General features: G+C 41.6%; 1 protein-coding gene across 2 annotated transcripts in view; it reads right to left on the bottom strand.

The window, feature by feature from the left end:
- The window catches only part of Soga3 (SOGA family member 3), a 57004-nt gene extending 30985 nt beyond the window's left edge, over positions 1-26019 (bottom strand). The window contains exons 1-4 of one of the 2 annotated variants that reach the window (XM_041653462.1): positions 25213-26019; positions 22083-23275; positions 21388-21612; positions 19353-19511 (exon numbers count right to left, since the gene is read on the bottom strand). In XM_041653462.1, coding sequence (XP_041509396.1) covers positions 19353-19511; positions 21388-21612; positions 22083-23180 — 1482 coding nt within the window. In that variant the 5' untranslated portion in view covers positions 23181-23275; positions 25213-26019. The remainder of the gene's footprint in view (positions 1-19352; positions 19512-21387; positions 21613-22082; positions 23276-25212) is intronic. The other variant, XM_041653461.1, reaches the window with a different exon arrangement.
- Positions 26020-27101: the final 1082 nt, after the last annotated feature.

Genomic DNA, 27101 nt, shown 5'->3' with positions numbered 1-27101 from the left:
CTCGTGTTGAATTTCAGTGTCTGAATTTTCTTATTCCCAGCAGTGACCTAGCCTTCCCAGCTCAGTCTCCTGCTCATTAGTCCACAGAGATCATCTGTGATGGTTAAATCTATATAATACAGTAAGTAAGGGTTTCTTTTTTGATGAGAAAATGCTTTCTTGATTTAGGATTTACAAAGTTTGGACATATTATATGCAAAGATTATTACCTGAACATGGCTAGGCATTAATCCCTGAGTTGTTATTCTCTTTGTAGCTACCAAGAGTCTTTCTCGCCCTTTCTCTGAATTGCTCTGTGCTACAAGACAATCTAAATACTGTTTACTGGAAGACATAAAGGATTGGGGAGAGTTCACTTAGTAGTTAGGCTCAGCCACTACTTGACTCATACTTGTATTTGACCAACAAAAGACACCGGCAGGAATGCTGAGGTAAGAAGAAAGGAGTGATGTGGGTCAGGAGGGAGTGATGTAGGTCTCATGTCTTCTTTCTTTCAACACTACATTAAAATGTAGTAGCCAAGTCTCCTTCAGTCAGTCAACAACTAAGAGACACCACCTAGTAAACATACTCCAAGCTCCAAAGTACAGCTGCCACTGAATCTGTAATGCTCTATGTCCATCCATCCATTCATCCATCCATCCATCCATCCATCCATCCATCCACCCATCACCATCAATCTATCATCTATCTATCTATCTATCTATCTATCTATCTATCTATCTATCATCTTTCATCTGTCTATCATCTATTCTATCATCTCTATTCTATCTATCCTATCCTATCTCTAAATTCTTGGAGTTTACAACAATAGAATTAGAAACAAGATAACTACCTTTAGAGTTCTTAGAGAATACAATTATTCTAACTTATACTTAACCAGTCTTACAAATGAATCTAATAGCTATATGTATCTCTGGAAGAGAATACCTTCCATGTGAGCTTTTCCTAAGTTTAATGGATAGAACATGATCTGAATTTTTTCTTTTATCCACAATAAGGTAGATGGTATACCTGCATAGTACCACATTACCTATCAATATTTAGCAACACAATAAGACACTGAGCTATCTAATTATTTATGCTGCAATTTAAGGTTCTTGGCTAATAGGATGATAAGAACTTTTGTGAAGAAAGAAAAGATAACAGAGCTAATTTTATGAAACATTTATTTCTATGATTAATTGATTGGACAGTTGGAAATAACTGAGCTAGGCAGCAGAGAAATGCCGATTACTTTAAATTTTTTATTTTAAGTGCTTCTAAGTTAAACTGTGCTGAATATAGATGGCCCTATTAAGTGAAGTATTTAAGTATAAAATGGAAAATGTCAGGAGGGAAGCTTAATGACATCTTCAAATGTCGTCTTCAAATGCCATTTACCAACTGTATAAAGATCAGTTTAGATGACTATGGAATGTAAAAGTGGAATTATATCAAAAATCAAATAAATAATTGTATGTCTATTAAAATACAGTAAAATCTTAAAACTCACCCAAACAATCAGATGTTTAATTCAGAAAACACTTCCCAATGTGCAATGATATTGTGTGATATCTATTCCAAAGCAGTGTGAGTGTTATGTCACAAAGGAACCTAGTAAATTCTGATCTAGACAGCTAATAGGATGCTCCTATGACAGCAAACTCATCTTCTTGAAACCCTCTTCATCAGGTCCAGTTTTTACATGTGTGGTACGTATGCACAAGTTCAGTAGAAATACAGCTCTTAAACTGAGAGAGTAAGGGTGTTAGCTGGGGCATCAATAAAGCTACAAAACAACCTACCACATTTTGTACTTTAGCCCACTTGATGAATAAAGCCTTCCTCTATTCTTTAGCATGTCTAGAGCAGTGAGGCAGGAGAGTGAAGCAGATGAGGCAGCATTTGTTCACCTGCTCCCTCCTCATTGTGTTTATATTGTATTAAACACCACTGAAAAAGTTGTCTAGATTTTGAGTTCCAGTTCGGGTGAGCTTTTGTTTTGTTTTTAATTCTCAGATAAAACATCTTTCTTATTTACAATTTTATAATTTTTGTTTTTCAGACTCTCTTATTGCTCATCAGCTTTGTGTTAGGTTGTCCTCTGGTTGCTATGCAAATGAGGAAGGTGGACTCAGTCAAGTCTGGGGAGATTTATAGTATAGCATGTGGAAGTCTGGTGGGAATTTTTAGTATAGCATGTGGAAAGTATGTGTTCAAATTAAGTATAAGCAGGCATGATAGTACATGTTTGTAATTCTAGCACTTGAGAGTTGAAGGCAGAAGGATCAGAACTTCAAGGGCAAGCTCAGCTACATAGTAAGTTCAAAGGCAGCTAAGGCTATATGAAAACAACAGGACCAAAACAAAAAAGAAATATTCATTATGAAGTAGAAGTTACTATATTATCAATGTAGATGGTCAAATTGTTTCCTAACAACACACTTGGTGTTGAGGAATCTACAGGGATGAAAGCAGATCTGAGCCCAAACCTCAGAGAACTCAGCCTGAATGTTCTTATGAAAACCTTCTGACATCATGAACATCAAATCATTAACTTGAGTGCACAGACTATCTCCATGACTACAGTATCAGATAGACCTAAAGATATATATTTCTATATATATATGTATATATACATATACACAGTAGGAAATCATACTTGCTAACTTAATGTCAAAATTTTATGGGTTTTTAGCTACATGCCAAAGGATTATAGTGATACAAGATGTTACATTCTGACAATTCTAGTAGTAGACAAAGGCACTTCTCTGGTGCCAAGACTGATTATGGTAGAAGGAAGCAGTAGACAAGAACAGTGTCAATTTTGACTGTAGGAGGAGGGGAAGCCGCTTGTTGTTTCCCCACTGCTCAGCCCCAAAATAATCACATGGAAACTGTATTATTTAAATCACTGCTTGGCCCATTAGCTCTAGCTTCTTATTGGCTCTTATATTAATTTCTATTAATCTGTGTATCGCGACGTGGCTGTGGCTTACGAGCAAGATTCCAATCGGCGTCTGTCTCTGGTGGCTCCCTGGCTTTTCCCTGACTTTGCCTTTCATTCTTCCAGAATTCAGTTTAGTTTTCCCCACCTACCTAAGTCCTGACCTGCCATAGGTCCAAAGAAAGCAGTGTCTTTATTCATTAATGGTAATCACAGCACACAGAGGGAAATCCCACAACATGTGACTGTTATTTGCTTTTCCTGTTGCTGTGACAAAATGCCCAACTGAAACAGGCCAAGAGAGGACAGATTTATTTGCACTTACGGGTTCCAAATGCTTGATTCGTGGTTGCTTTGCCCAGGTGTTTGGGAAACATCATGGCAGTGAAATTATGTGACTTAGGAGGCTGTTGATCTTATGTAGACAGAAAGCAGCATGTGAGGAGGAGACTAGAAACCAAGCATCACCTTCAAAGATACTGTCCTCACTGACCTAATTCTTCCTGCTAAGCTTTACCTCTGAAACATCCAGAATCTCCTCTAAAACACTGTCAGTTAAGGGTCAAGTATTCAGGCATGATACTGGGAGCATTTATTTTCAAACCATAATATTGGCCTTAAGTCTGAAGGCACTACCTATAGTATGTATATCTCAGCTATGTAGACTTGGAATTTTTAAAGATGAGAACTAGAGATTCTTACTAGGGTTAATTTAAGAGGTTTATTATCTGTCACACATACAAACCTAAGCAAAATTAGAGAATTTTATTATGCCTTTGGTAACATACAGCCAACTTCCAAAACAGTCAAAGTTGTGGAGGATTAATCAATTAAATGACAGTAATGAAGAACTAAAAATGTTTGAATGTGTAACCAAGGACCAATGCTCATTAAGTCATGAACCATACGTACCCGCAGTACTGAGAAACTAGCAGTTAATAGGCAGTTAGCAAGGACGGATATCACCCTAGTGGTTTTAATTGCTAAAGCGCCCACCTCAATTATGATACCATCATTTAATTTTCTGGTTTGTTTGTTGTAAAGACAGTGAAGTTTTTGTTTACTACATGGATTTTTGTGGCTTCCTAGAACTGATCCCTAAGGCTGCATAAGAAAGCTGTAGGCTCAGAGTATGAAGAAGGCTCTACTTTGTCCTCAGTCATACATATAACAACTTGAGTTCTGGCTCTTATAGCGTAAAACTAGATCCTGACCTACAGTTTAACAAGTCCCCCCCCACCCCCGATATCTTTTCTCTTCTTTGCCTTATCTATATAATCCCACTATGGTAAAGAACATGAAAAAAAGGAATCATAAAGACTAAATGATGGTGATTTAGATTGCTAATACTGATTGTTAATTAGACAGATTGCCCAAGTCTCGGGACATGCCTGTGAAGGATTATTCAGAGCAGGTTGGGGTGAGAAGACCCACCTTAACTATGGTGGCTGGTGTTCTGGGGTAAACAGAAAGGAGAAACTGAGATGAGCACAAGTAACCATCACTCACTTCTCTCTGGTTGTGGATGCCTGGTGACCTGTTACTTTCAACTCTAGCTGCCACCACATACTGTATCCCCTTGAACTGCAAGCTAGAAACAAGCCATTCTTCCTTGCATTGCTTCTGTCAGGTGTTTTCTCACAGCAGGACAACTAACTCAGTAGTCAAATTCAGTTTTCCCGATGATTATAGAACTTAAAGAATATCAATGGACAGCTGACAAAATAGAATATGTGCTTTTTATAAGAACCTTTGAAAATAATGTTTAACTTATGCCCTTATAAATAAACTTGGCACTACACATTTCAAATGACAGGTGAGGCCTTATGTAGTTTCCAGACTCTAGAGCATAAGCGCTTTCTAATAAATCACAATCAAGTTCACGGGTCATAACAAAATATCTAACTTTATTTTCTGAAAACTTTTACTTCCTAATTTGCTAACTGTGTAGATGAAAAGCAAACATTGCTTTGAACGTTCATACAATCATGCTGGCTGTCATAGGGTCTGTTTGAATCAGTCAACACGTCCCAGAAACTGAGCATTGCCTCCATATCTGGCCATGGCTGGGAAAGTTCTTTCAATATCTCCCCGCCGCTTTGATTTCTGCTAAACTCAGAACCATCCCACAGCAATGCACATCCTTTAGATTAAGCTCACTTTCATCTTCTCAGAACTTTTACTTGACTTAATTTTTAAACCTTTGCTTCAGCTGTGGGACTAGTTTTAGTGTGAAGTTTCTAAGTCACTTTTTGAAACATGCTGGATACAGAAGTCAGAGAGGTAAATCGTTTTCAATGACTATATTAGGTCTTATAATGGAGAGTTTTCCATAGGTAAACTGCTGACTTGCCCTCTCAGGGGGTGGGTCATTCAAAGCTCAGCTCAGAGTCCTTAGACCAAAGCAGAAACCAGGGATGAAAACTCAGCTCTCATAAATATGTCTGAACAGCAAATTAAACAGACCTTCAGACACAACTATTGAATAGTGGTGCCCATTATGTTTTAAGCATTAAGGTCGATAGGGATGATAGATAGGAAGTAGAAAGATGCTTACAGAGTGTGTTTAAACATATGTGATTATCCTCTCTTCCCTTCTTTTCCCTTCCAATCCCTTCCCTTTCCTGTGGTGTTTGAATATGAGCTTAAAAATTGCAACCAAGAAAGGAGCTGGGATCTGATCAACTCTGTGTGTTTTGGGGGAGAGGGTTAGTACTGATCTGTCTTTTAATGCAAATAATCATAAATTTTATACATATGTTCTGTAATCGGTACTCAGTATATTTCACAAACAATACCCAATTTCTTATCTAAGAGCTACTTTGCTTTTTGTGTTTTTTATAGACTTTTATTGAGCTCTACATTTTTCTCTGCTCCCCTCCCTGCCTCTCCCCTCCCCTCTTCAACCCTTCCTCAAGATCCCCATGCTCCCAATTTACTCAGCATAGCTACTTTGCTTCTGCTTGACAATTGGGAAAAGAGCCACTTGCCTGACATAAAATTTGGGAATTACTTCTGAGTATATGCCACTACATAGAAAATTTCCTTTAAAAGATCTAGAAAGATTTGCAATTCCTCCTTTTGTCCCCGGATCATTGGGCTACCAGGCGGCCCTGTTTAGTTGCTGAGGAATCCCATCTGGACCGGTGAGTGTGTGCTATCCAGGGGCAGATTGTCCCGGAAGAGAGCACAAACCCCCCTCCCCCAGCTCCTTCTGCAGGGCTGTCTTTCTTTCGCACGACCCAGCCCCCCAGCACTCCTCCCCAACCCTGCCCTGCTGTATGCTAGGACCAGTGCTCAAGAACAGTTTTAAGCTCCTACACTAAGGCGACCCACCCAGAGCAGTGAGTGCCTGCCTACCTGGCAGGCCTCAGGGTCCCCTGTAAGGGAGCCCGGGCACCTTCAGCTCCTGCGCCAGGCTCTCCTGTGCTCTTCTGGATACCGTCCCCCCATGCTCCGTTCATCCTTTTGTCCCCGGATCATCGGGCTACCAGGCGACCCTGTTTAGGTGCTGAGGAATTCCATCTGGACCGGTGAGTGTGTGCTATCCAGGGGCGGATTGTCCCGGAAGAGAGCACAAACCCCCCTCCCCCAGCTCCTTCTGCAGGGCTGTCTTTCTTACACACGACCCCCCCCCCCCCCCAAGTCTTCGTTTTCTGCAAGTTCCTTTGCTCAGGAACAGTTTTCTGCTCCTACACTAAGGCTACCCACCCAGAGCGGTGAGAGCCTACCCACGGGGCAGGTCTCAAGGACCCCCTGTAAGGGAGCACATGCACCTTCAGCCTGTGCGGCAGGGTGTCCTGTGTTCTACTCGTCCCCACCCTGCCCCTCAACTTCCCCCTTTTGTCCTCGGGTCATTGGACTACCAGGCGTCCATGTTTTGGTGCTGAGGAGTTCATCTGGACGGGAACAGTTTCTGCTTCTACACTGAAGAGATACACCCAGAGAGTCAGTCACAGCAAAGACTGGACCAAGACACCAGGCCTCTCCTGGCTCCATTTGAAGGAAGAAATGGGAAGGCGCCAATGCAAGAATTACTCCAACAACCTGAAAGGCAACATAACATCACCAGAATCCAGAGATCCCGAAATAAGAAGAATTGTACACCCTACTCCAGAAGAATTAGAAGAAATCGACTCAAAAGTGAACTATATGAAAATAAAAGAAGACCTTAAACAGGAGGTGAAAAACTGCCATAAACAATTAGAGATTACAAACAAAAAGGTAGAGGAAATGAATAAATCGCACAAAGACACGCAAGAAAACCAAGAGAAACAAGAAAAAGCAATCAAACAGGTTAGGGAATCGGTTCAAGACTTGAAGAATGAAATGGAAGCAATGAAGAAAACACAAACCGAGGGAAGGATGGAGATGGAAAATCTGGGTAAACGAACAGGAACTACAGAGACAAGTACTAACAACAGATTACAAGAGATAGAAGAAAGAAGGTCAGACACTGAAGATACCATAGAGAAAATAAACACACTGATCAAAGAAAACAGCAAAACCAACAAATTCTCATCACAAAACATTCAGGAAATCTGGGACACAATAAAAAGACCAAACCTAAGAATAATTGGGATAGAAGAAGGAGAAGAAGTACAGCTCAACGGTCCAGAAAATATATTTAATAAAATTATAGAAGAAAACTTTCCCAACCTAAAGAAAGATATTCCTTTGAAGGTTCAAGAAGCATACAGAACACCGAATAGACTGGACCAAAAAAAAAATCTCCTCGCCATATAATAATCAAAACACAAAACATACAGAATAAAGAAAGACATGAAGAGCTGCAAAGGAAAAGGGTCAAGTTACTTATAAGGGTAAACCTATCAGACTTACACCTGACTTCTTATGGAAACCATGAAAGCCAGAAGGTCCTGGATAGATGTACTTCAGAAACTAAGAGACCATGGATGCAAGCCCAGACTACTATACCCAGCCAAGTTTTCGTTCACTATAAATGGAGAAAACAAAATTTTCCAGGATAAAAACAAATTTAGACAATACGTAGCCACAAATCCAGCCTTACAGAAAGTAATAGAAGGAAAATCACAAACCAAGGAGTCCAACAATGACCACAATAACTCAAACATCTAGAGACCCTTCACCAGCACAACTCAAAGAAGGGAAACACACAAACTCTACTACTAAAAAAGTGACTGGAGTTAACAACCACTGGTCATTAATATCACTTAATGTCAATGGACTCCACTCACCTATAAAAAGGCACAGGCTAAAAGATTGGATACGAAAACAGGATCCAACATTCTGCTGTTTACAAGAAACACACCTCAACCACAAAGACAGGCACCTACTCAGAGTAAAGGGCTGGAAAAAGGCTTATCAAGCAAATGGACCCAAGAAACAAGCAGGTGTGGCCATACTAATTTCTAACAAACTGGACTTCAAACTTAAATCAATCAGAAAAGATAGAGAGGGACATTTTATACTCATAACAGAAACAATTCATCAGGATGAAGTCTCAATCCTGAATATCTATGCCCCTAATATAAAAGCACCCACATACATAAAAGAAACATTACTAAAACTCAAGGCAGCTATCAAACCGCACACACTAATAGTAGGAGACTTCAACACTCCTCTCTCACCAATGGACAGGTCAATCAGACAGAAACCTAACAGAGAAATTAGAGAATTAATGGAGGTAAAGAATCAATTGGACTTAACAGCCATCTATAGAACATATTCCACCCAAATAGGAAAGAATATACCTTCTTCTCTGCAGCTCATGGAACCTTCTCGAATATTGACCACATACTCGGTAACAAAGCAAACCTCCACAGTTACAAAAAAATATTTGTAACTTCCTGTGTCTTATCAGACCACCATGGATTAAAGTTAGAATTCAACAACAATGCTACCCCCAGAAAGCCTACAAACTCATGGAAACTGAACAGTCAAATTCTGAACCACACCTGGATCAAGGAAGAAATAAAGAAAGAAATCAAAGTCTTCCTTGAATTCAATGAAAATAAAGAAACAACCTACTCAAACTTACAGGACACTATGAAACAGTCCTGAGAGGAAAGTTCATAGCACTAAGTGCCCACTTAAAGAAAACAGAGAAAGCACACATTGGAGACTTAACAGCCCACCTGAAAGCTCTAGAAAAAAAAAAAAAGAAGCAGACTCACCTAGGAGGAGTAGAAGACTGGAAATAATCAAACTGAGGGCTGAAATCAACAAAATAGAAACACAGAAAACAATCCAAGGAATCCATGAAACAAAAAGCTGGTTCCTGGAGAAAATCAAAAAGATTGATAAACCCCTATCCAAACTAATCAAACGGCAGAGAGAATATGCAAATTAATAAGATCAGAAATGAAAAGGGGGACATAACCACAGACACAGAGGAAATTCAAAGAATCACTAGATCTTACTACAAAAGCCTGTATACCACAAAACTGGAAAATGTAAAAGAAATGGACACATTCTTAGATAAATACCATATACCAAAGTTACAGCAGGACCAGGTGAACAATCTAAATAGACCTGTTAGTCGCGAAGAATTAGAAGCTGTCATCAAAAACCTCCCTAACAAAAAAAGCCCAGGACCAGATGGTTTCAATGCGGAATTCTACCAGAACTTCCAAGAAGAGCTTATACCTATACTCCTTAATGTATTTCACAATATAGAAACAGAAGAGTCATTGCCAAATTCCTTTTATGAAGCTACAGTTACCCTGATACCAAAACCACACAAAGACTCAACCAAGAAAGGGAATTACAGGCCAATCTCACTCATGAACATCGACGCAAAAATCCTCAACAAAATACTGGCAAACCGTATCCAAGAGCACATTAGAAAAATTATCCATTATGATCAAGTAGGCTTCATCCCAGGGATGCAGGGCTGGTTCAACATACGAAAATCTATCAATGTAATCCATCATATAAATAAACTGAAAGAAAAAAATCATATGATCATTTCATTAAATGCTGAAAAAGCTTTTGACAAAATTCAACATCCCTTTATGATAAAAGTCTTGGAGAGATTAGGGATACAAGAGTCATACCTAAATATAATAAAAGCTATTTACAGCAAACCGACAGCTAACATCAAACTAAACGGAGAGAAACTCAAAGCCATCCCACTAAAATCAGGAACACGGCAAGGCTGTCCACTCTCTCCATACCTCTTCAATATAGTGCTTGAAGTTTTAGCAATAGCAATAAGACAACATACGGGGATCAAGGGGATTCGAATTGGGAAGGAAGAGGTTAAACTTTCATTATTTGCAGATGATATGATAGTGTACATAAGCGACCCCAAAAACTCTACCAAAGAACTCCTAAAGCTGATAAACACCTTTAGTATTGTGGCAGGATACAAGTTCAACTCCAAAAAATCAGTCGCCCTCCTATACACAAAGGATATGGAAGCAGAGAGGGAAATCAGAGAAGCATCACCTTTCACGATAGCCACAAATAGCATAAAATATCTTGGGGTAACTCTAACCAAGGAAGTGAAAGATCTATTTGACAAGAACTTTAAGGAATTGAAGAAAGAAATTGAAGAGGATACCAGAAAGTGGAAGGATCTCCCTTGCTCTTGGATTGGGAGGATCAACATAGTAAAAATGGCAATTCTACCAAAGGCAATTTATAGATTCAATGCAATCCCCATCAAGGTCCCATCAAAATTCTTCACAGATCTTGAGAGGACAATAATCAACTTTATATGGAAAAACAAAAAACCCAGGATAGCCAAAACAGTCTTATATAATAAAGGAACTTCTGGAGGCATTACCATCCCTGACTTCAAACTCTACTACAGAGCTACAGTATTGAAAACAGCTTGGTATTGGCATAAAAACAGAGAAGTCGACCAATGGAATCGCATAGAAAACCCAGACTTTAACCCACAAACCTATGAACACCTCATTTTCGATAAAGGAGCTAAAAGTATACAATGGAGAAAGAAAGCATCTTCAACAAATGGTGCTGGCACAACTGGATGTCAACCTGTAGAAGAATGAAAATTGACCCATATCTATCACCATGCACAAAACTCAAGTCCAAATGGATCAAAGACCTCAATATCAGTCCAAACACACTGAACCTGATAGAAGAGAAATTGGGAGGTACCCTACAACAGATGGGCACAGGCGATCACTTCCTAGGTATAACCCCAGCAGCACAGACATTAAGGGCAACATTGAATAAATGGGCCCTACTGAAACTGAGAAGCTTCTGTAAAGCAAAGGACACTGTCACTAAGACAAAAAGGCAACCCACTGACTAAGAGAAGATCTTCACCAACCCCGCAACAGACAAAGGTCTGATCTCCAAAATATATAAAGAACTCAAGAAACTAGACTTTAAAATGCTAATTAACCCAATTAAAAAAATGGGGCACTGAACTGAATAGAGAATTCTCAACAGAAGAAGTTCAAATGGCCAAAGACACTTAAGGTCATGCTCAACCTCCTTAGCGATCAGGGAAATGCAAATCAAAACAACTTTGAGATATCATCTTACACCTGTCAGAATGGCTAAAATCAAAAACACCAATGATAGCCTCTGCTGAAGACGTTGTGGAGGAAGAGGTACCCTCATCCATTGCTGGTGGGAATGCAAACTTGTGCAACCACTTTGGAAAGCAGTGTTTCGGTTTCTGAGGAAATTCAGGATCAACCTACCCCTGGACCCAGCAATACCACTCTTGGGAATATACCCAAGAGATGCCTGATCATATGACAAGGGCATTTGTTCAACTATGTTCATAGCAGCATTATTTGTAATAGCCAGAACCTGGAAACAACCTAGATGTCCTTCAATGGAAGAATGGATGGAGAAAGTGTGGAATATATACACATTAGAGTACTACTCAGCAGTAAAAAAACAATGACTTCTCAAATTTTGCATGCAAATGGATGGAAATAGAAAATAGTATCCTGAGTGAGGTAACCCAGACCCAAAAAGATGAACAAGGGATATACTCACTCATAATTGGGTTCTAGCCATAAATAAAGGTCAGTGAGTCTATAATTTGTTATCCTAAAGAAGCTAGATAAGAAGGTGAACCAAAAGAAAAACATATAGCTATCCTCCTGGGTATGGGGAGTAGACAAGATTGCCAGGCAAAATTCGGGATCTTAAGGGTGTGGTGGGATGGGGGTAAGGGGAGATGGGGAGAGAAAAGTGAGAAGGGTAGGATGGGGAGAACTTGGGGCAATGGGATGATTGGGATAAAGGAAGGTTGGATAGGGGAGCAGGGAAGCACATATCTTAATTAAGGGAGCCATCTTAGGGTTGGCAAGAGACTTGGACCTAGAGGGGCTTCCAGGTGCCCAAGGCGAGGTCCCCAGTTAGTTCCTGGGGCAGATGAGGATAGGGAACCTGAAATGACCCTATCCTATAGCCATACTGATGAATATTTTGCATATCACCATAGAACCTTCATCTGGCGATGGATGGAGATAGAGACAGAGACCCACACTGGAGCACTGGACTGAGCTCCCAAAGTCCCAATGAGGAACAAAAGGAGGGAGAACATGAGCAAAGAAGTCAGGATCACAAGGGGTGCACCCACCCACGGAGACAGTGGGGCTGATCTATTGGAGCTCACCAGCTGGACTGTGACTGAAAAAGCATGGGATAAAGCCGGACTCTCTGAATATGGCGAACAATGAGGGCTGCTGAGAAGCCAAGGACAATGGCACTGGGTTTTGATCCTACTTCATGTTCTGGCTTTATGGGAGCCTAGCCAGTTTGGATGTTCACCTTCCTAGACCTGGATGGAGTGGGGAGGACCTTGGACTTTCCACAGGGCAGGGAACCCTGACTGCTCTTCAGACTGGAGAGGGAGGGGGAGAGGAGTGGAGGGAGGGGGGAGGAGTGGGAGGCTGAGAGGAGGCAGAATTTTTTTTTCTCAATAAAAATAAATAAATAAATAAAAAGAATTCAGAAATAAAAAAAAAGATTTGCAATTCCTAAGCAAACAAATATGTTCAAAGAAACATTTTTGTTTGAAACAAACAATATTTCAAAATATTTCTGAAAATGTATTTACTAGTGTGGGAACTTTCTTTGTAGGCAAAGGCACCTGCTGCCAAGTTGAATTCCTGGGACCCACAAGCTAGAAAGAGAAAATCAATTCCCACAAGTTGTCCTCTGACCTGTCTATGGATGCTGTGATATATGTGCATGAACACACATAAGAAGACAAAATAAATAAATAAAAGTTCAGCAAAAAGGTGTTGAGCACCAACTGCAACTTTGGGGAAGACAAGCTTCGCAATGCTTACGAGACAGCCATCTTTACTCTATTACTCCTTTCTATGTTATTTGGCAAACCGTTGGCTATGACTAGAAAAATAATTCTTAAGTGTTCAATAATACTGGTCATCTAAACAGCAATGAGCATTAAGAGTATTTATTTTTAGGTGTATGTGCATGGACGTGTGAGTAAGTGTATGTCTGTGCACCATGCACAGGAGGCCAAGGATGTCAGTAGAGGACACAGAACCCTTGCAACTGGAGTTAGAGGTGGTTGTGGGATCCCATGTGGGTACTGGGAATGAACTCAGGTACTCTGTAAAAGAAGCAAGTGCTCTTCACCAATGAGCCATTTCTGAAGTCCCCATTTTCCACATTTTAATGAGCTATGAGAAGCAGGATAAAATACTTACATGTTGAAGAATTCCCCATTAAAACTGCATTGTGGGCTTATCCTGTCAGTGATATATCACTCAGAATTGCCTTTTTGCACCTTATTACTTACATAAACATGACCTATACAAACCAAGTACAGTTAGTAACAGTACATAATTTTACATAAGAAAATACATATAAAATCGTGAACATAAAGTACATAGATTTATCTATTAAAATGTCCTGTGTGTAAGTCTCCAGATGTATTGATATGATCACAAGGCAATTAAAGAACAGTGACGCTACTGCTAAAATTTATAGTACTAATTATTTCTGTGTTCTAAAATGAAAGCTCATTGTAATAGATGGGACATATAAACCAAACATACAGAGAAAATAAAAGTCCCAAGGCAGATGATGCTATTGCAGCTGGACAGTTAAGAGTTCTCTAGAGCCAAGACTGGAAAATTTTAAGAAAATTATTTTCTCTAAGCTTTTTATGTAAGGCGGAGGGAAGAAATAGCAAAGATAATAGAGATGCTGAAAGAGGTCCCCTGAATAGTTCCCATCATCAGATCATTCTCTTTGGTCTTATTTTAATGATTTTTGATCAATTATCTATCATGAACTGTTTTACAAACATTTAAATGACTTATGAAGATTCCCTCCCCAGGATAAGCATAAGAAACTTTGAAGCATTCAAAAACGATGCTTCCTCTTATTAGAGCAGAAGTCTATGAACAGCAGTGACCGATTTTATAGGGGAAAAACCTCACTCAACCCAGAGCCTCCCACAAAACCCTAACTTTATCTGATTGGTGCATAAACCTACCCTGACATCCAAAGAGCTCCTTGTTTGGGTACAGTAACTTTCACAGAACTCTCTATTGCCCTGATCCATTATGATGCCCAAAGCCAGATGGCCACTTTCTCTGAGGTATAGAAAGGTAAAAGCATTTCTCTCCAGGAAGAAGACATAGTGCTGCTAGCAAATCAATGTTTCATAATGGGGATGAAAATGCTATTAAGGTCCGAAGGCAGCGATTTAAGAGGTCCCTCTTGTTTGCAGTTGGCAGCATATCAGCTCTTTCAATATAAGGGACAAATTGCAAAAGCCTAAACTAATTACCCCATCCTGCTTCTACTCAGTACTTCCTCCCAAGTGCCTACTCCATCCTCCCAGAGGAAGACAATAAGCAGATGGATGTGTGCAGGTGCACAGGACTCTGTGCAGTCACCAACTCTGAGAGCAATTGGTCAATACCCTTGAAGCTAGTTAAAGTGTTAGTAAATGGTTCCTAACTCTAGCAGATGGTCTATTGGTCTCAAGGGCACTGTTCAACATCTATATGGATCCATATATGCAGCTAAAATCTTAAGATTAGCAGTCTGCTTTTATTTAATATTTCATGACTTTATAACTAGTGTCTTTTCTTCTTCAGAATTTGACATGGTTCTATTTTACTCCATGAGCAAGTCTGCACTTTACAAATGAGACAGCCGATGGTTAAGAACCCCACCCTACCAAGTAACCTAGCTACTATGGCAGCTCATCTTATTTTCATTATTGTTATATATATTTTTTTGATTTATTTGAGGGATACCATAGCCCACATATGGAACTCAGAGGTCAATTTTAAGGACTCCGTCCTCTCCTTTCACGATAGGGGTTCTGGGAGTTGAACTCAGATTGTGTCACACTTGAAGGCAAGAGCCTTGACCTCCCAAGACACCTCAGTAGCCTGAGCTCAGTTTTAGCATCATTCTCTTAGAACAACATGATCACTCCATGATACCTTATTTCAGTGGGATACTTCTGATTTTTAGACTGTTTCCTACATGTGGTTTTCTGATCCTATGGAGTCAGTCTTGGGCATATGGTTATACCTGTTGGATTGGTTTTCAATTTTCTTCATCACATTTAGTAATTTTTACATGTCCACATGCCAGACTTCTCAAACTTCTACTTTTCTTCCCTCCTCCCATCACACATTTCCTAATTTTATTTTTCGTAGTAAAAAGTTACTTTTTAAAAGCTAATGTCCTGGGATGGGGACATTGTTCAGTGAGGAAAGTTCCTGCTGAATAAGCACAAGATCTTGAGTTCAAATCTCCCACAATGACATGGAAGTCCAGCAAGGCAGGATGTAATTGCAATCTCAGCACCTGTGGGAGGAATAGCAGCGGTGTGAAGCCCTCCTGCCCCTGACAATCTGGCCAAAATAGTGAATTCCGTCCAGATTCTGTGAGAGACACTATTCCAAACAAATTAGGGTGAAGATCAATAAGAGCAAATATCTGATGTTGACCTCTGACCTCCATGCATGTGCAAATGCAGCTGAGTGCACCTGTATACGCATGAACATAAATATATGAATCCCACATATAGCAAACACAGAAAGCTGATGTCTTGCATAAATGCTGCTAAATTTCCCTGGACTTCCATGGCTGTCTTATTTAGTCAGAGTTTAAGTTAAGGGTTTGATTACACCTAGGTAAACATGAATTATCTTTAGGTCCCCACTTATTAGTGTGGTACCCATGTTTTCCTAATTGAGAGCCAGAGTCCTTAAGAAAGAAAGCATTCCAGGGAAGTGATTTTTATTTTAAGATGGAGGAAGGCCCATCGGTATGGCTAGTGGATGGGTCTAAGAGCATTTTCCTCTTTTCAGGACACAGGATTCTTTCCTTGCAGGTATGTATATGTGTATGTGTATAAACATGTAGAGATTAGAGGTTAGTGTTAGGGTTCTTTTTCTACACTTTCCTCCTGTGGAGGGGGAGCATGGCCTTTTACTGAATCTGGATTTCACCATATCAACTAGGCTTTCTGGACGGAGAGGCCCTAAAATCTGCCTGTCTTTGTCCCCTTATCTCCCCAGGACCAGGGTTACAGATGCACAATGCATTTCACGGCCTACTTGGCTTCACAAGAGTGTTGGGAATCTAAACTCATAGCCTCATGAATGCTCTGTAAATATTTCATGAACTGAGCTGTCTCCCAATTCCTCAGCTTAAGCCATTCTTAAGCACAAGTTTCTACGTATTCACTTGAGAAATATCCACACGATGCCAAATTACAAGGTAGTTCTCTTTTTATCTCTGGCAACCAAGTAAGGTATGCTGTTGCTTGACGGTTTTTAAATGGCATAAACAAAGGCCAAGACCAAAACAAAATCACACATGAACAGGGGAGAAGCCTCATGTGAAAAATGGACTTTCTCATTTTCCCACACTAAGTCATTGAGTGATTTTCCTTTACCCTTTTCTTCAAACTCATGTTAAAATCCTAATCCCCACTTAGGAGATGTTATCCAGGCAGGAGAAAATTACCTGGAAATAATTTCTTTACAAAGATAATCAATTGAAAGTAAATCCATTGGGGAAGATCATCGGCTAATATGACTTGTGTGCTTACAAACAGGAAGTGTTGGGTGTTGGAGAAATATGCCAGACAACAAGATGCTTACTTTGTAAGCTCAAGTGCTTGAGTTGCATTCTTAGTTCGCACCACATAAAAAGACTGAGTGTTGGCCAGGTCATGGTGGTGCATGCATTTAATTCCAGTACTCGGGAGGAAGAGGCAGGCAGATCTCTGTGAGTTCAAGGCTAGCCTGGTCTACAAAGAGAGTTCCAGAATAGGCTTCAAAGCTACACAAAGAAAACCTGTCTTGAAATAAAAAAAAAAGAAGAAGAAGAAGAAGTCTGGGCATGGTGGTGTATGCTTGTAAGCATTCACTGAAGAAATAAGAGTAGATGGATCCCCAGGGCTTTGTGGCCAGCCAATCTAGCCTAATCCTTAAGCCACAGATGCTGGTGAGAAACCCTATCTCAACAAACAAGGTGGACAGTTCCCAAGAAACACCACCTGAGGCTGACCTCTGCCCTCCACAAACATCCACACAGTGTACAGACACGCACACGCACACGCACACACACACACACACACACACATGCACAGAATGGAGGTCAACTCAGAAGTTTCTAAGCAGGTAGCCACAGGGAACCTGTCTTAGAAACATGAAGGTGACCAGCAACAAGTTGAGGAGGGAGGTCTGGGGCAGACCATTCTCTCAAAGCCCTCTGAAGGGACCAACTTTGCTGAAACTTTGTTCTTGGGCCTCTGGCCTCTAGGATTGTGAGACAGTAAACTATCTAGTACTTGGTGATAGCGATCCTTGCAAACTGACCAGCTATCTTCTCCACTCCCTCCCCCACCAGAAACACTAAATTTGAAACTCTTCAATTGTACACTATTCTGAAGATCATATGCATACAATAACTTTGTGTTTAATTTCAAAACTTTAGGGAAAAATATGATTTGTTCTCTAAATGGCAGTGTCCTGAACTGCAAGATAAACTATGTCATAGGAGAAGACACTGAAAATCCTTTGAATCAACCTTTACAGTTTAGAATAAATAAAGAAAAGTAGAAGTTATGGGCTTTTCAAGGTCACTTCATTAGTTCTGGATGAAGGTGTAATATGTGATTCTCAATCTTTGTATTTTTCGACAGTAACACAGAGACACTCTGGACTTCTGATCAAGAAACATATTTCAACCACGGTGTTTTTCTTATTTTGCCATGTTGAAAGGATGCTTAGGTAAAATGTGAGTGTTACACATCTGCAATTGCAGACCTTGGGAGGCAGAGACAGAGGGACACCTCAAGCCTGAGCCCATCCTAGACTATATAAAAAATTCCTGACTTACACCGAGAGATCCTATCTCAAAAATTAATTAGTTAATATATGAAATACTAAAAATAAAATAAAAAGGTTTTAAAGTTAGGATAATATTAGAAAACCTGGGAACAAAGATCACAAAAAATAGTCTGCTCTACAAAAGAGCATTTCAAAGTCCTTCTATTTACGGACTCTTGATTGTGCTGCTGATGTTTTCACTGTTAATAACAGATACAAGTGCCTCAATACTCAGTCCTTGCAAAGATGAATATTTTTGGAATTTTCTTATTCCAAACAGAGAAAATTGATCAGGAGTCCATTTCTTCTTTTGCCTATTTTTTTGCTCATAGTTTTCATACATTACACTGACAATAATTCAAAGTAGCTTAAAAATATTATAGTACAGTGAAAATGTTTATCATGACTCTAGTTACTTATTGATAGACATTTTGTTTTCTTCTCTGAATATTTTCTGTGATCATTATTCTTTTGGAATATTGGATGTTCACAGAATGGACATGGGAAAGAGAACTTTGAATCTTCTACCCTAAAAGACAGAACTAAGGTGGATTACTTTGAGGTACAATTGGGTAGATACCAACTGGAAACAAACAAACCCTTTCATCAGAGCTCTGATGGGATTGACTTGGCTGCTGTGAAAGATCTTTGGGATTATATTCTGAACATTAAACAATTTGGGAAACATTGTTATAGAGAAAACTTGGTTGGACGGGATTGAATGGGATTTATGACTCTGCCCACTATAGAAGCTTACTGTTCTATGAACACAGCAACAATCTTATAAAACTGTTTGCCTCAGCTAACACAGACGTCACTTTATCCCTTCTTAACTTGATATCATGCGTGTGTGGTTTGCTAGTAATGTATTTAATTGACATGCATTCTAACAACAGAAACATAAACATCGGTTTGTAGTTCATAGCAAGTTAAACTAGGAGTTCAGGCTAGAGTATTTTCCTTGCTATTCCACTCAAGGCAATCTTTTAGTTCTTACTATATTGAGTAGACTGGAAAGTTATAATCATGAAAGAAAAATTCTAAGCAGTGATATTAGGCTAAACAAACATACACAGTCAATCATGAAGTCAGACACTAACCTCCTTCATTTTCTCCAGTTCATTTTGTAAGGCTTGCTTCGCAATTTCAACTTCTATAAGTTGCTGCCGCAGCTTCTCATTTTCATCTTCTGTTGTTGTTCTCTTTTCTTCCACATTTTCCAGTTCATGGTGAAGTCTCACAGATACATCCTTTGCAACCTACAATGATGTGTTTGTAGCAAGGAAATATAATTTGACTCATACTGAAGGCATTAAAAACCAATATTTCCATAGCACTTACTATGTGGCAGTGTTTCCAATACCTCATCTATGTGCCTTTCATATATCGATCACATAATCCTCACCAAAATCCCATAGGATAGATGCTATGATTGTGTCGGCTTTATTGAGGCGGGAAATATTCCGTACTATGTGCATGACTGCACAATTAACAGGTAGCCAGGTGGCAGGCTCAACTTTGTTCCTTTCACCTCACTACATCAGAGCAATACGATAGATTTAACATATCTGCTTTAATTTGACAGTAAAACCATGGGCCACATGATTCCACTCTTGCCCCCACTGAGACATGGAGAAAAAGACATTTTTAACGACTGGGTATTGGGACTTGATTTTTCCCCCTTATATCTCCAACTAGTTTCAAGTACTTAAGATTAGCAAGCATTCTACTACTTGAGATTCTTTTCTGTTTTAATACTAGTATATAGTTTTACCCTAACTTTTGAGAATATCTTGAAAATTCTAGCGCTTTGAAGGGATACTTAACATTTAGTGTAGAGTCTCAGGACACAGCCAGTCCTGGTTTAGACTAAATAAAGGGAGTGTGACTACCGTCAAGCTTGCTATAAGGCCCAGGTGCACTGCATGCATCGAACCTATGAAAAAAGTGCTTTTGATTAAGAGCACTGGATGCTTGTCTAGAGGACTCTGTATTCAGTTCCCAGATGCTACGCCTTCTTCTGGCATTTAAGGGCAGCAGACATACATCTGGGGCACAAACATACATGCAGGCAAAACACAATATATGTGTGTGTGTGTGTGTGTGTGTGTGTGCGCGCGTGTGCGTGCGTTAAAGTGCCAATGGTGCCTCTCCAGAGTGGTTCCATTAATAAACTCTAATTCACAGATTTTTCTTCAAAATCAATCAATAACATACATAATAATGTTACAGCTCCCTATGAGTCGCTTTGTGTCCCAAAGGAAACAAAATGAACGAAGCAAGGACTTACTCAGAGCTTCCTTAAAACACCTCTAGGTTAATTGACTTCACTTTCCTATTGATGAAGTTAATATAGATAAAGGTAGATTTGGTTGTCAGTAGTGATGAGTTTAACATTCAGTTTGCCTTGAAAATAAATTTGCCTCCTGTCAAACTGTACTGAAGAAAGAACACCCAACGAAAACGCGTACTGCAAGCTTTGAGCTGTCTCAAAGCCTGTCTTCTGGGATATATTCTGGATGGGCAATTTCATTACAAATTGAGATATTTTCTTTTGCTTCATTCTCCTTCTTCAAATGGGTTGCTGTTTAGAGTGTAAGGGGAGACCTTAACTATTTTCTCTTTTTCTTTTTTTTTTCTTCTTTTTTTTCCCCACCCCCTTTAACTATTTTCTCAATGCTATTCTGGATGTCAGTGCTCCACAGAAACCCACAATGCTACTCTTGAATGCCTGATTCCATCTGGCCTTCGGTGGGAATCCATCATTAGAAGCCAAATCACTGGAGTCCAGGCCATGTACAGTCTGTGCTTAACCATAACCATGGATGGCCTTATTTCAGCCCAGGCGAGAGGAACTCTCTTCCCATTACTTCTGAGCTACTCCCAGGAAATGGCCCCTTCACACACACACACACACACACACACACACACGCACACGCACACGCACACTCACACACAAACTAAACTGAACATTTCCTTCCGCTTCCGGGATGCTGACATTTTGTGGTGAACGCTAGCAACCTAATACCCTTTGCCAGTCATCAATGAAGGCCATTTCAAAGTAAAGAGCTCTCACCAAAGTCTCCACCCACTGACCCCGGCGCGCCCTCGTTCCCCTCCCCCACAGCTGCAGACCTTGAGGTCCTGCTCCAGGCTGCGCAACAGCTCGCCATCAATTTCCCCGGTCTGTGCGTAGCGGAGCCTTTTGCGCTCTGCTTTGCGGAGGCGGTACTGCAGGATCCGGCAGTTTTTGTTGGCTCTCTCCAACTCATGGCGCATCTCCTGCAGTTGACAGGCGTCCTCCTCGAAGAAAGTATCCCTCATCTCGTCCATCTCGGTCCTCAGCTCGTCGATCTCGTTCTGAGACAGTGACACATCATGGGTCACAATCAGTCTTCCTTGGAATCCCTCAGATGCGCACCGCATACATCCCATGGTTACTCCCAGTACCCAGGTTTACTGCCTCCTCCTCTGGGAGACAGGACTGAAATGAGGTTGAAAGCAGAAACTAGAAAACCAGGCCCAGTTTAGGCCTCCTTCTTTCTTTCTGTTACTCTAGCACTCTCTGCCCATGAGAAAGTGGGGCAAATCATGATAATTGGATAAATGAAGGCCTGGATTTGGTTTTAAATGAAACGCAACGGCACTAATATTAGGTTCCATTTCAAATTGGGAGTAGGCCATGGACATCCCCCCTCCTTCCCAGTTTCCCTCCCTCACTGTAGCCCTAACAGGTTAGCAACCTTCCAACCCTACAGGGACACGCCCTAATCCTCGGAGGCCCCACGCTTCCCCTCCCCCATTCGGTCCCCACCCCCTATCCTCCTCACCTTGAGAGTTTCGTTCTCTTCCCGAAGCTTCTCCATCTCCTCCTGCATATCTTCCTGCTCCTGGAGCTGCTGCGGGAGCGACTGCGGCGCAGGGGGAGCCGCCGCCTGCATGGCCCCGCCGTTGCCGCTGCTCTCTGCGCTCTGCTGGGGGCCTTCGGCGGCGGCCGCCATTGGGGAGGAGGAGGGGACCACAAGGGGCTCACAGATGGCAGGGGCGCCGGCGACAGGGGAGCTGCGGCTGCCACCGCCACCGTTTTTAGTGTGCATCTGAGCCGCGGCCGCAGCCGCTGCCGCCCGCTCCTTCTTGAGATGGAACTGGATGAGCTCAGACTGCAGACATCCCTCCTTCCAGTAGCTCCCTCCACCTCCGCTGCCGCCCCCTGCGACGCCGCTTCCAGAGTTTCTGCTGCCCGGGCCGGGGGCTCTGCTTGCAGCAGCGGTGGGTGGCGAAGGGGAGACCCCCTCCCCGCCGCTACTACCCCTGTGAGATGCGCGGACGCCTTTTCCTCGCCAAACCCTGGGCGGCGGCGGCTGCGGAGCGCCCCCCTCCCGGTCCCCCGGGCCGCCGCCGGCTCCTCCTCCTTCCCCGCCCCCTCCTCCTCCCCCTAGCGGAGGGGGTTCCCCGACTTTCGAGGGCACTGATTCTATCTCCCGGGATGGCTCCTCTGGCGGCCCGGGCCTCCTGGAGCTCACAGAGGCCAGGATCGCCCCGGGGGGCCCTTCAGCACCAGGCGCGGGCTGGACAGCTCCTGGAGCAGCCCCTTTGGGTACCACGGGCGTTGCCTTCTCCGCCCCGCCTCCGCATCCTCTGGAGCCGGCTCCAGAGGCGCCACGACCGGTTATCTTGTTACCCTGCTGCTGCTGTTGTTGCTGCAGCTGCTGCTGCCGAACGGAATTGAGTTTAGTGCCAATGCCAAGAGGGGACCGCGTGGCCGCGGCGGTCTGTCGGAAAGAATTGTCCCTAGGCCTAGCAGGTGATTGAGCTCGTTGCTGCTTTCTGCTACTGCCCTCCGGGTGCAGGCGAGCCTCCGTGGCTGCGGTGGCGGCAGAAGCTGAGGTTGCGACTGGGGCAGCGCCCCCGGACGTTGGCTGACTCATGGCAGTCTAGGGAGAACCTACCGGATGTGACTTGGAACCGTTCATCTCTACACCATCCTCTTCTTTCCTTTTTGCCACCAACCTTCCTTTCTAAGCTGGGACGGAAAAAAAAAAGAAGAGAAATATACAGTATGTTTACATCGTTGCAGAGTTAAAGGTGAATTTGCTGGACAGAGAAAAAGGGAGACTTGGAAATCCAGCGTTTAATGAAACCCTTGACTAAGAAAAGGGTACAAGGCTGTAACTTCTCACTTTGCCCAACGTGGCGCTGTTTCCATCTTACTCCATCTCAGTCAAAGGCAGATGAAGCTTGTGTTCCTTAGGTAGCAGGTTTTGGAAAGGGTTAGACAGGGGTTCAGAAAGAAAATGAATGGGAGAGGAAATGGTGGAGGGGGCGAAGAATAAGGTCCCGAAGAGACTTCGGAAGGCAAAGGAAATGTTTACACATTATAGTTGTCACACAGCTTTCTTCAGCTTCAAATCTGTATTTAAAACACAGTTTAGTGGGGAAATTTTTAATTTAATTAGTATCCCCAGGTGTCAATGAAAGAAACACTGTTATGATGTAAGATCCTAGAGAATATCTACTGTAGATAAATGACATTTTTCTGATTCCGCTCCATCCCCTAATGTTGTCTTTAGATAATTACAGCCAATTTTCTTTAGAACAGAACACAAAAGAAAATGCAAAGAGTGACTATAAATAAACCCCAGTTACAAGATTTAAAAAAAAATGGTAGCATCAGAAATAAGATTCAGCCATTGGAAATCTCAAAGAGATTATTTTTTTTTAGCTCAAAAATACTTTTTGGGAAATCTGATAAGCAGGCTGTGAAGTTTTCAGTGACGGATTTGTCCACACTCACTTTTCTGTGCTTATGAAGCGCTGAGTTGTAAGTGCAATGCAGAAAAGAGTTTCGGTGTTGACCATCCCCCTAGATGGTATATAATAAACTAAGCTGAAACCCTAAAATGCCCAGTCATGTGCCTGGAGAAGTGGCTCAGCAGTTAATAGCACTGACTGCTATTCCAGAAGACCCACGTTCTATTCCCAACACCCACATGGAAGCTCACAACTGTCTGAAACTCCAGTTCCATGGGACCTGGCCTCCCTGGGCATCAGGTCTATATATGTTACACAAATATACATGCAGGCAAAATACCATACACATAAAATTAAATTTAAATTTAAAAAATGTTAGAATGTTCACTCAGAGCCAGATTTTGAAACAGAAGATTCTATACCCAGAAAGCTATTCATCTTCCTTTATGGTGTAAGATAGGTGGTTATCTTCCCAAAATAAACAGACCACTTTAAACTGGAAAACAAGCTTCTGCCCTGTGTTCCTGTCTGGTGACCCAGTCAATTAGTTCATTTGGCCAACTTTTCAGGAGAACATTTTTTATCTATAAAACACAGAAAGGCCACAACTACACACAAACTTCTCTTACACACACATCGTTTAGGAGAGATGATTTCCCAGGAACGTTCTTACATTATTACTGTTATTATCTGTTGTATCTTGAGAATATAATCATTTCTAGCAGCCAAATACCCCACCTCCTTTTCTGCCTCTGCAATCTCCTTTCAGCTCACTTTGTAATACAGAGATTAAAGCAAAGACTACATCAGAGGGGAAAACAAAGTTAGCCACTGCTAGAATGTCTGGCCTACTTTACCATGGGTCAGACTAATGTGGGCCAACCAACTTAATTATACTGGCAATACAAAGTTATATTTAACTAAGCAAAATACACAGGAGCTGAGAAGTCATGAACTGAAGCCTGGTCCCAGACAACTTTAACCTCAGAGAAAACTTGGGTTTCAGTAACTAACTCAGACAATCTAAGGCACCTGGCAACTGTCACTAGCAATAAAAAGGTACGGCATCCCAAGACTTTCTACAGTAGAAATCATCATCCAAGCAATTTAAGTAAGGACTAAATCAACCCTTTCCATCTCAAATCCTATCTATCCCAGGACCCACCCCGTTTCTCATCCTCATCTCCTTAAAAATCCAGAAGTTCTCACTTCTCTGCAGAGGCGTCGCTTCCAGGAAGTTGATGGAAATCAACACCGCTTTCTTCCTGATATTTCGGAGTCCTCGAGGTTATTTTTCTATCTTTCAGAGAGTGTTCAACTTCATAGTGTTCTAGAAGACTTTCTTGCTGAGCAGGCTTGCTTGCATGGGATCCACACCCACTCGGGTTCGCCAAACAAAGGCGGTAACTACAAAGACGCGGAACTCTGGGAGCGGGTTCCTAGCCGGCGGGTGCTTAGCTGGGCTGGAATTGCAACTGCAGCAGCCCAATGCTCCGGGTACCAAGCTGTGCCAGACGCTCCCCCAGGAAGTACAGCAGTATTCATGAGCTGACCTCACCGGACTGGGCTGGAAAGAGGGCGGGATTGGAGGGAGGGCAGGAGAGAAGTAACGGGAGTGGTGGCTTAAAGAGGAAAGAGTAAGTGAGGATGGGGAACAGGGGTAGCTGATGGGAGGCAAGAAGACAAAAAAGGCCAGAGCCACGCCCGAGATGGAGAATTATCAGCCTGGCTCATCAAAATCCCTGCCCTACTCCCATTTCCTGTATTTGGCAGAAGACTCCGAAACCGCTTAAAATCGGATGTATTGGTTTCCAGCAAAGCTTTGTCTCGGGTCCGATCAATCTCCATCAATTATTTACTTGAGCTCTTTTCCTTGGGAGGCCAGTTGGAGCAGCCTGCACCCTCTGCCTGACCCTCTGGAGTCTCCTGATGCAGCTGAGAGGCGCTGGCGCAGGGCTGCCGGGAGTTCTCTTTGTTCGCTCAGTTTAATTCTCAGTCGATCTCTCCACGCACGGCTTCTTCCCCACCCCCAGCTCGGGCGGAGTCCTGGGATGGCATTTCCGCGAATAGACAATGGTTGTCCCACAAACAAAGGGTTCTTGAAAAGATACGAAGAAACGACTAATTTAGAGCAAACCGAATACTTACAAGCTTCAGGGACGGTTGCTGATGATGGTGAAGTAGCACAGGCCACTTTTCCCCTTCACCTCACCAAAGACCAGTTACTTCAAATGAAAACAAGATGTTAGCTTCTAAGATTCACATTTTTTTACTCTTGTGCACGTGAGTAATAGGAGTCAGGAAAAATGTATCTATAAAGTATTAGATGAACAGGGGGTTAAGAAAAATGTGTTTCTGATTTATATTTATCCATATTGTTCCACAGTAATAATATTCATAAAATATGAGGGAATTTTCCCCCTTTTCCTTTATAATTTTATTTTAGAGAACAGGCTCAAGAACCTCCTTTCTACACCCAAAACAACCCCTTGGTAAGCTTGCAGGTGAGAATATATTAACCTTGTAGTAAAAGAACATTTTTAGATGTTAAACCTCTGTTACATTGTTGTGGTGGTTTTGTGGAGGCTAAGACTTAGATATTTGCAACAACATGTCTAGCAGGAGACTTTATTTAATAAGTATGCATCCTGTCTTAAGAGGGAAATGACAATGATTTAGGAGTCATTTACACAAAAGCAGTTTGTTACAATGAAATGAATGCATGTGATTTATATCTAAGTAATTTATATCTCCAGTGACATCAAATATGGTATCACAAGGAAATCATTTCAGGCTGTAAAACCACCGATGCTATGAACTGGTTTGTGGCCAGTACTGTCCAAGGTGCTGGCAATACAAAGAAAATCAAGAAATCGTCTCTGTGCCAAGAAGGCCCAAATACATTGGCGAAAGTTGAGATAACTGAGATGATGTTCTTATTCTTGAACATGGGGGAGCTGAAAAGGAGACTCCTGTGATATCTTTGATGAGATATTCAATCGTTGATTTGCATAGCAAAATAGAGCCACAAGTTATTTTGAGCTTGTGTTAAGCACTTCCTCATCATGTACCCCAATAGAAATTGCAATGTTATTATT

This window comes from Microtus oregoni, unplaced genomic scaffold (genome assembly GCF_018167655.1).
Source record: "Microtus oregoni isolate MIOR12 unplaced genomic scaffold, Mior012 000006F_ref0000085, whole genome shotgun sequence".
Lineage (NCBI taxonomy): Eukaryota > Metazoa > Chordata > Mammalia > Rodentia > Cricetidae > Microtus > Microtus oregoni.
The sequence above is the reverse complement of the archived record's forward strand: the minus strand, read 5'-3'. Positions and strand labels throughout refer to the sequence as shown.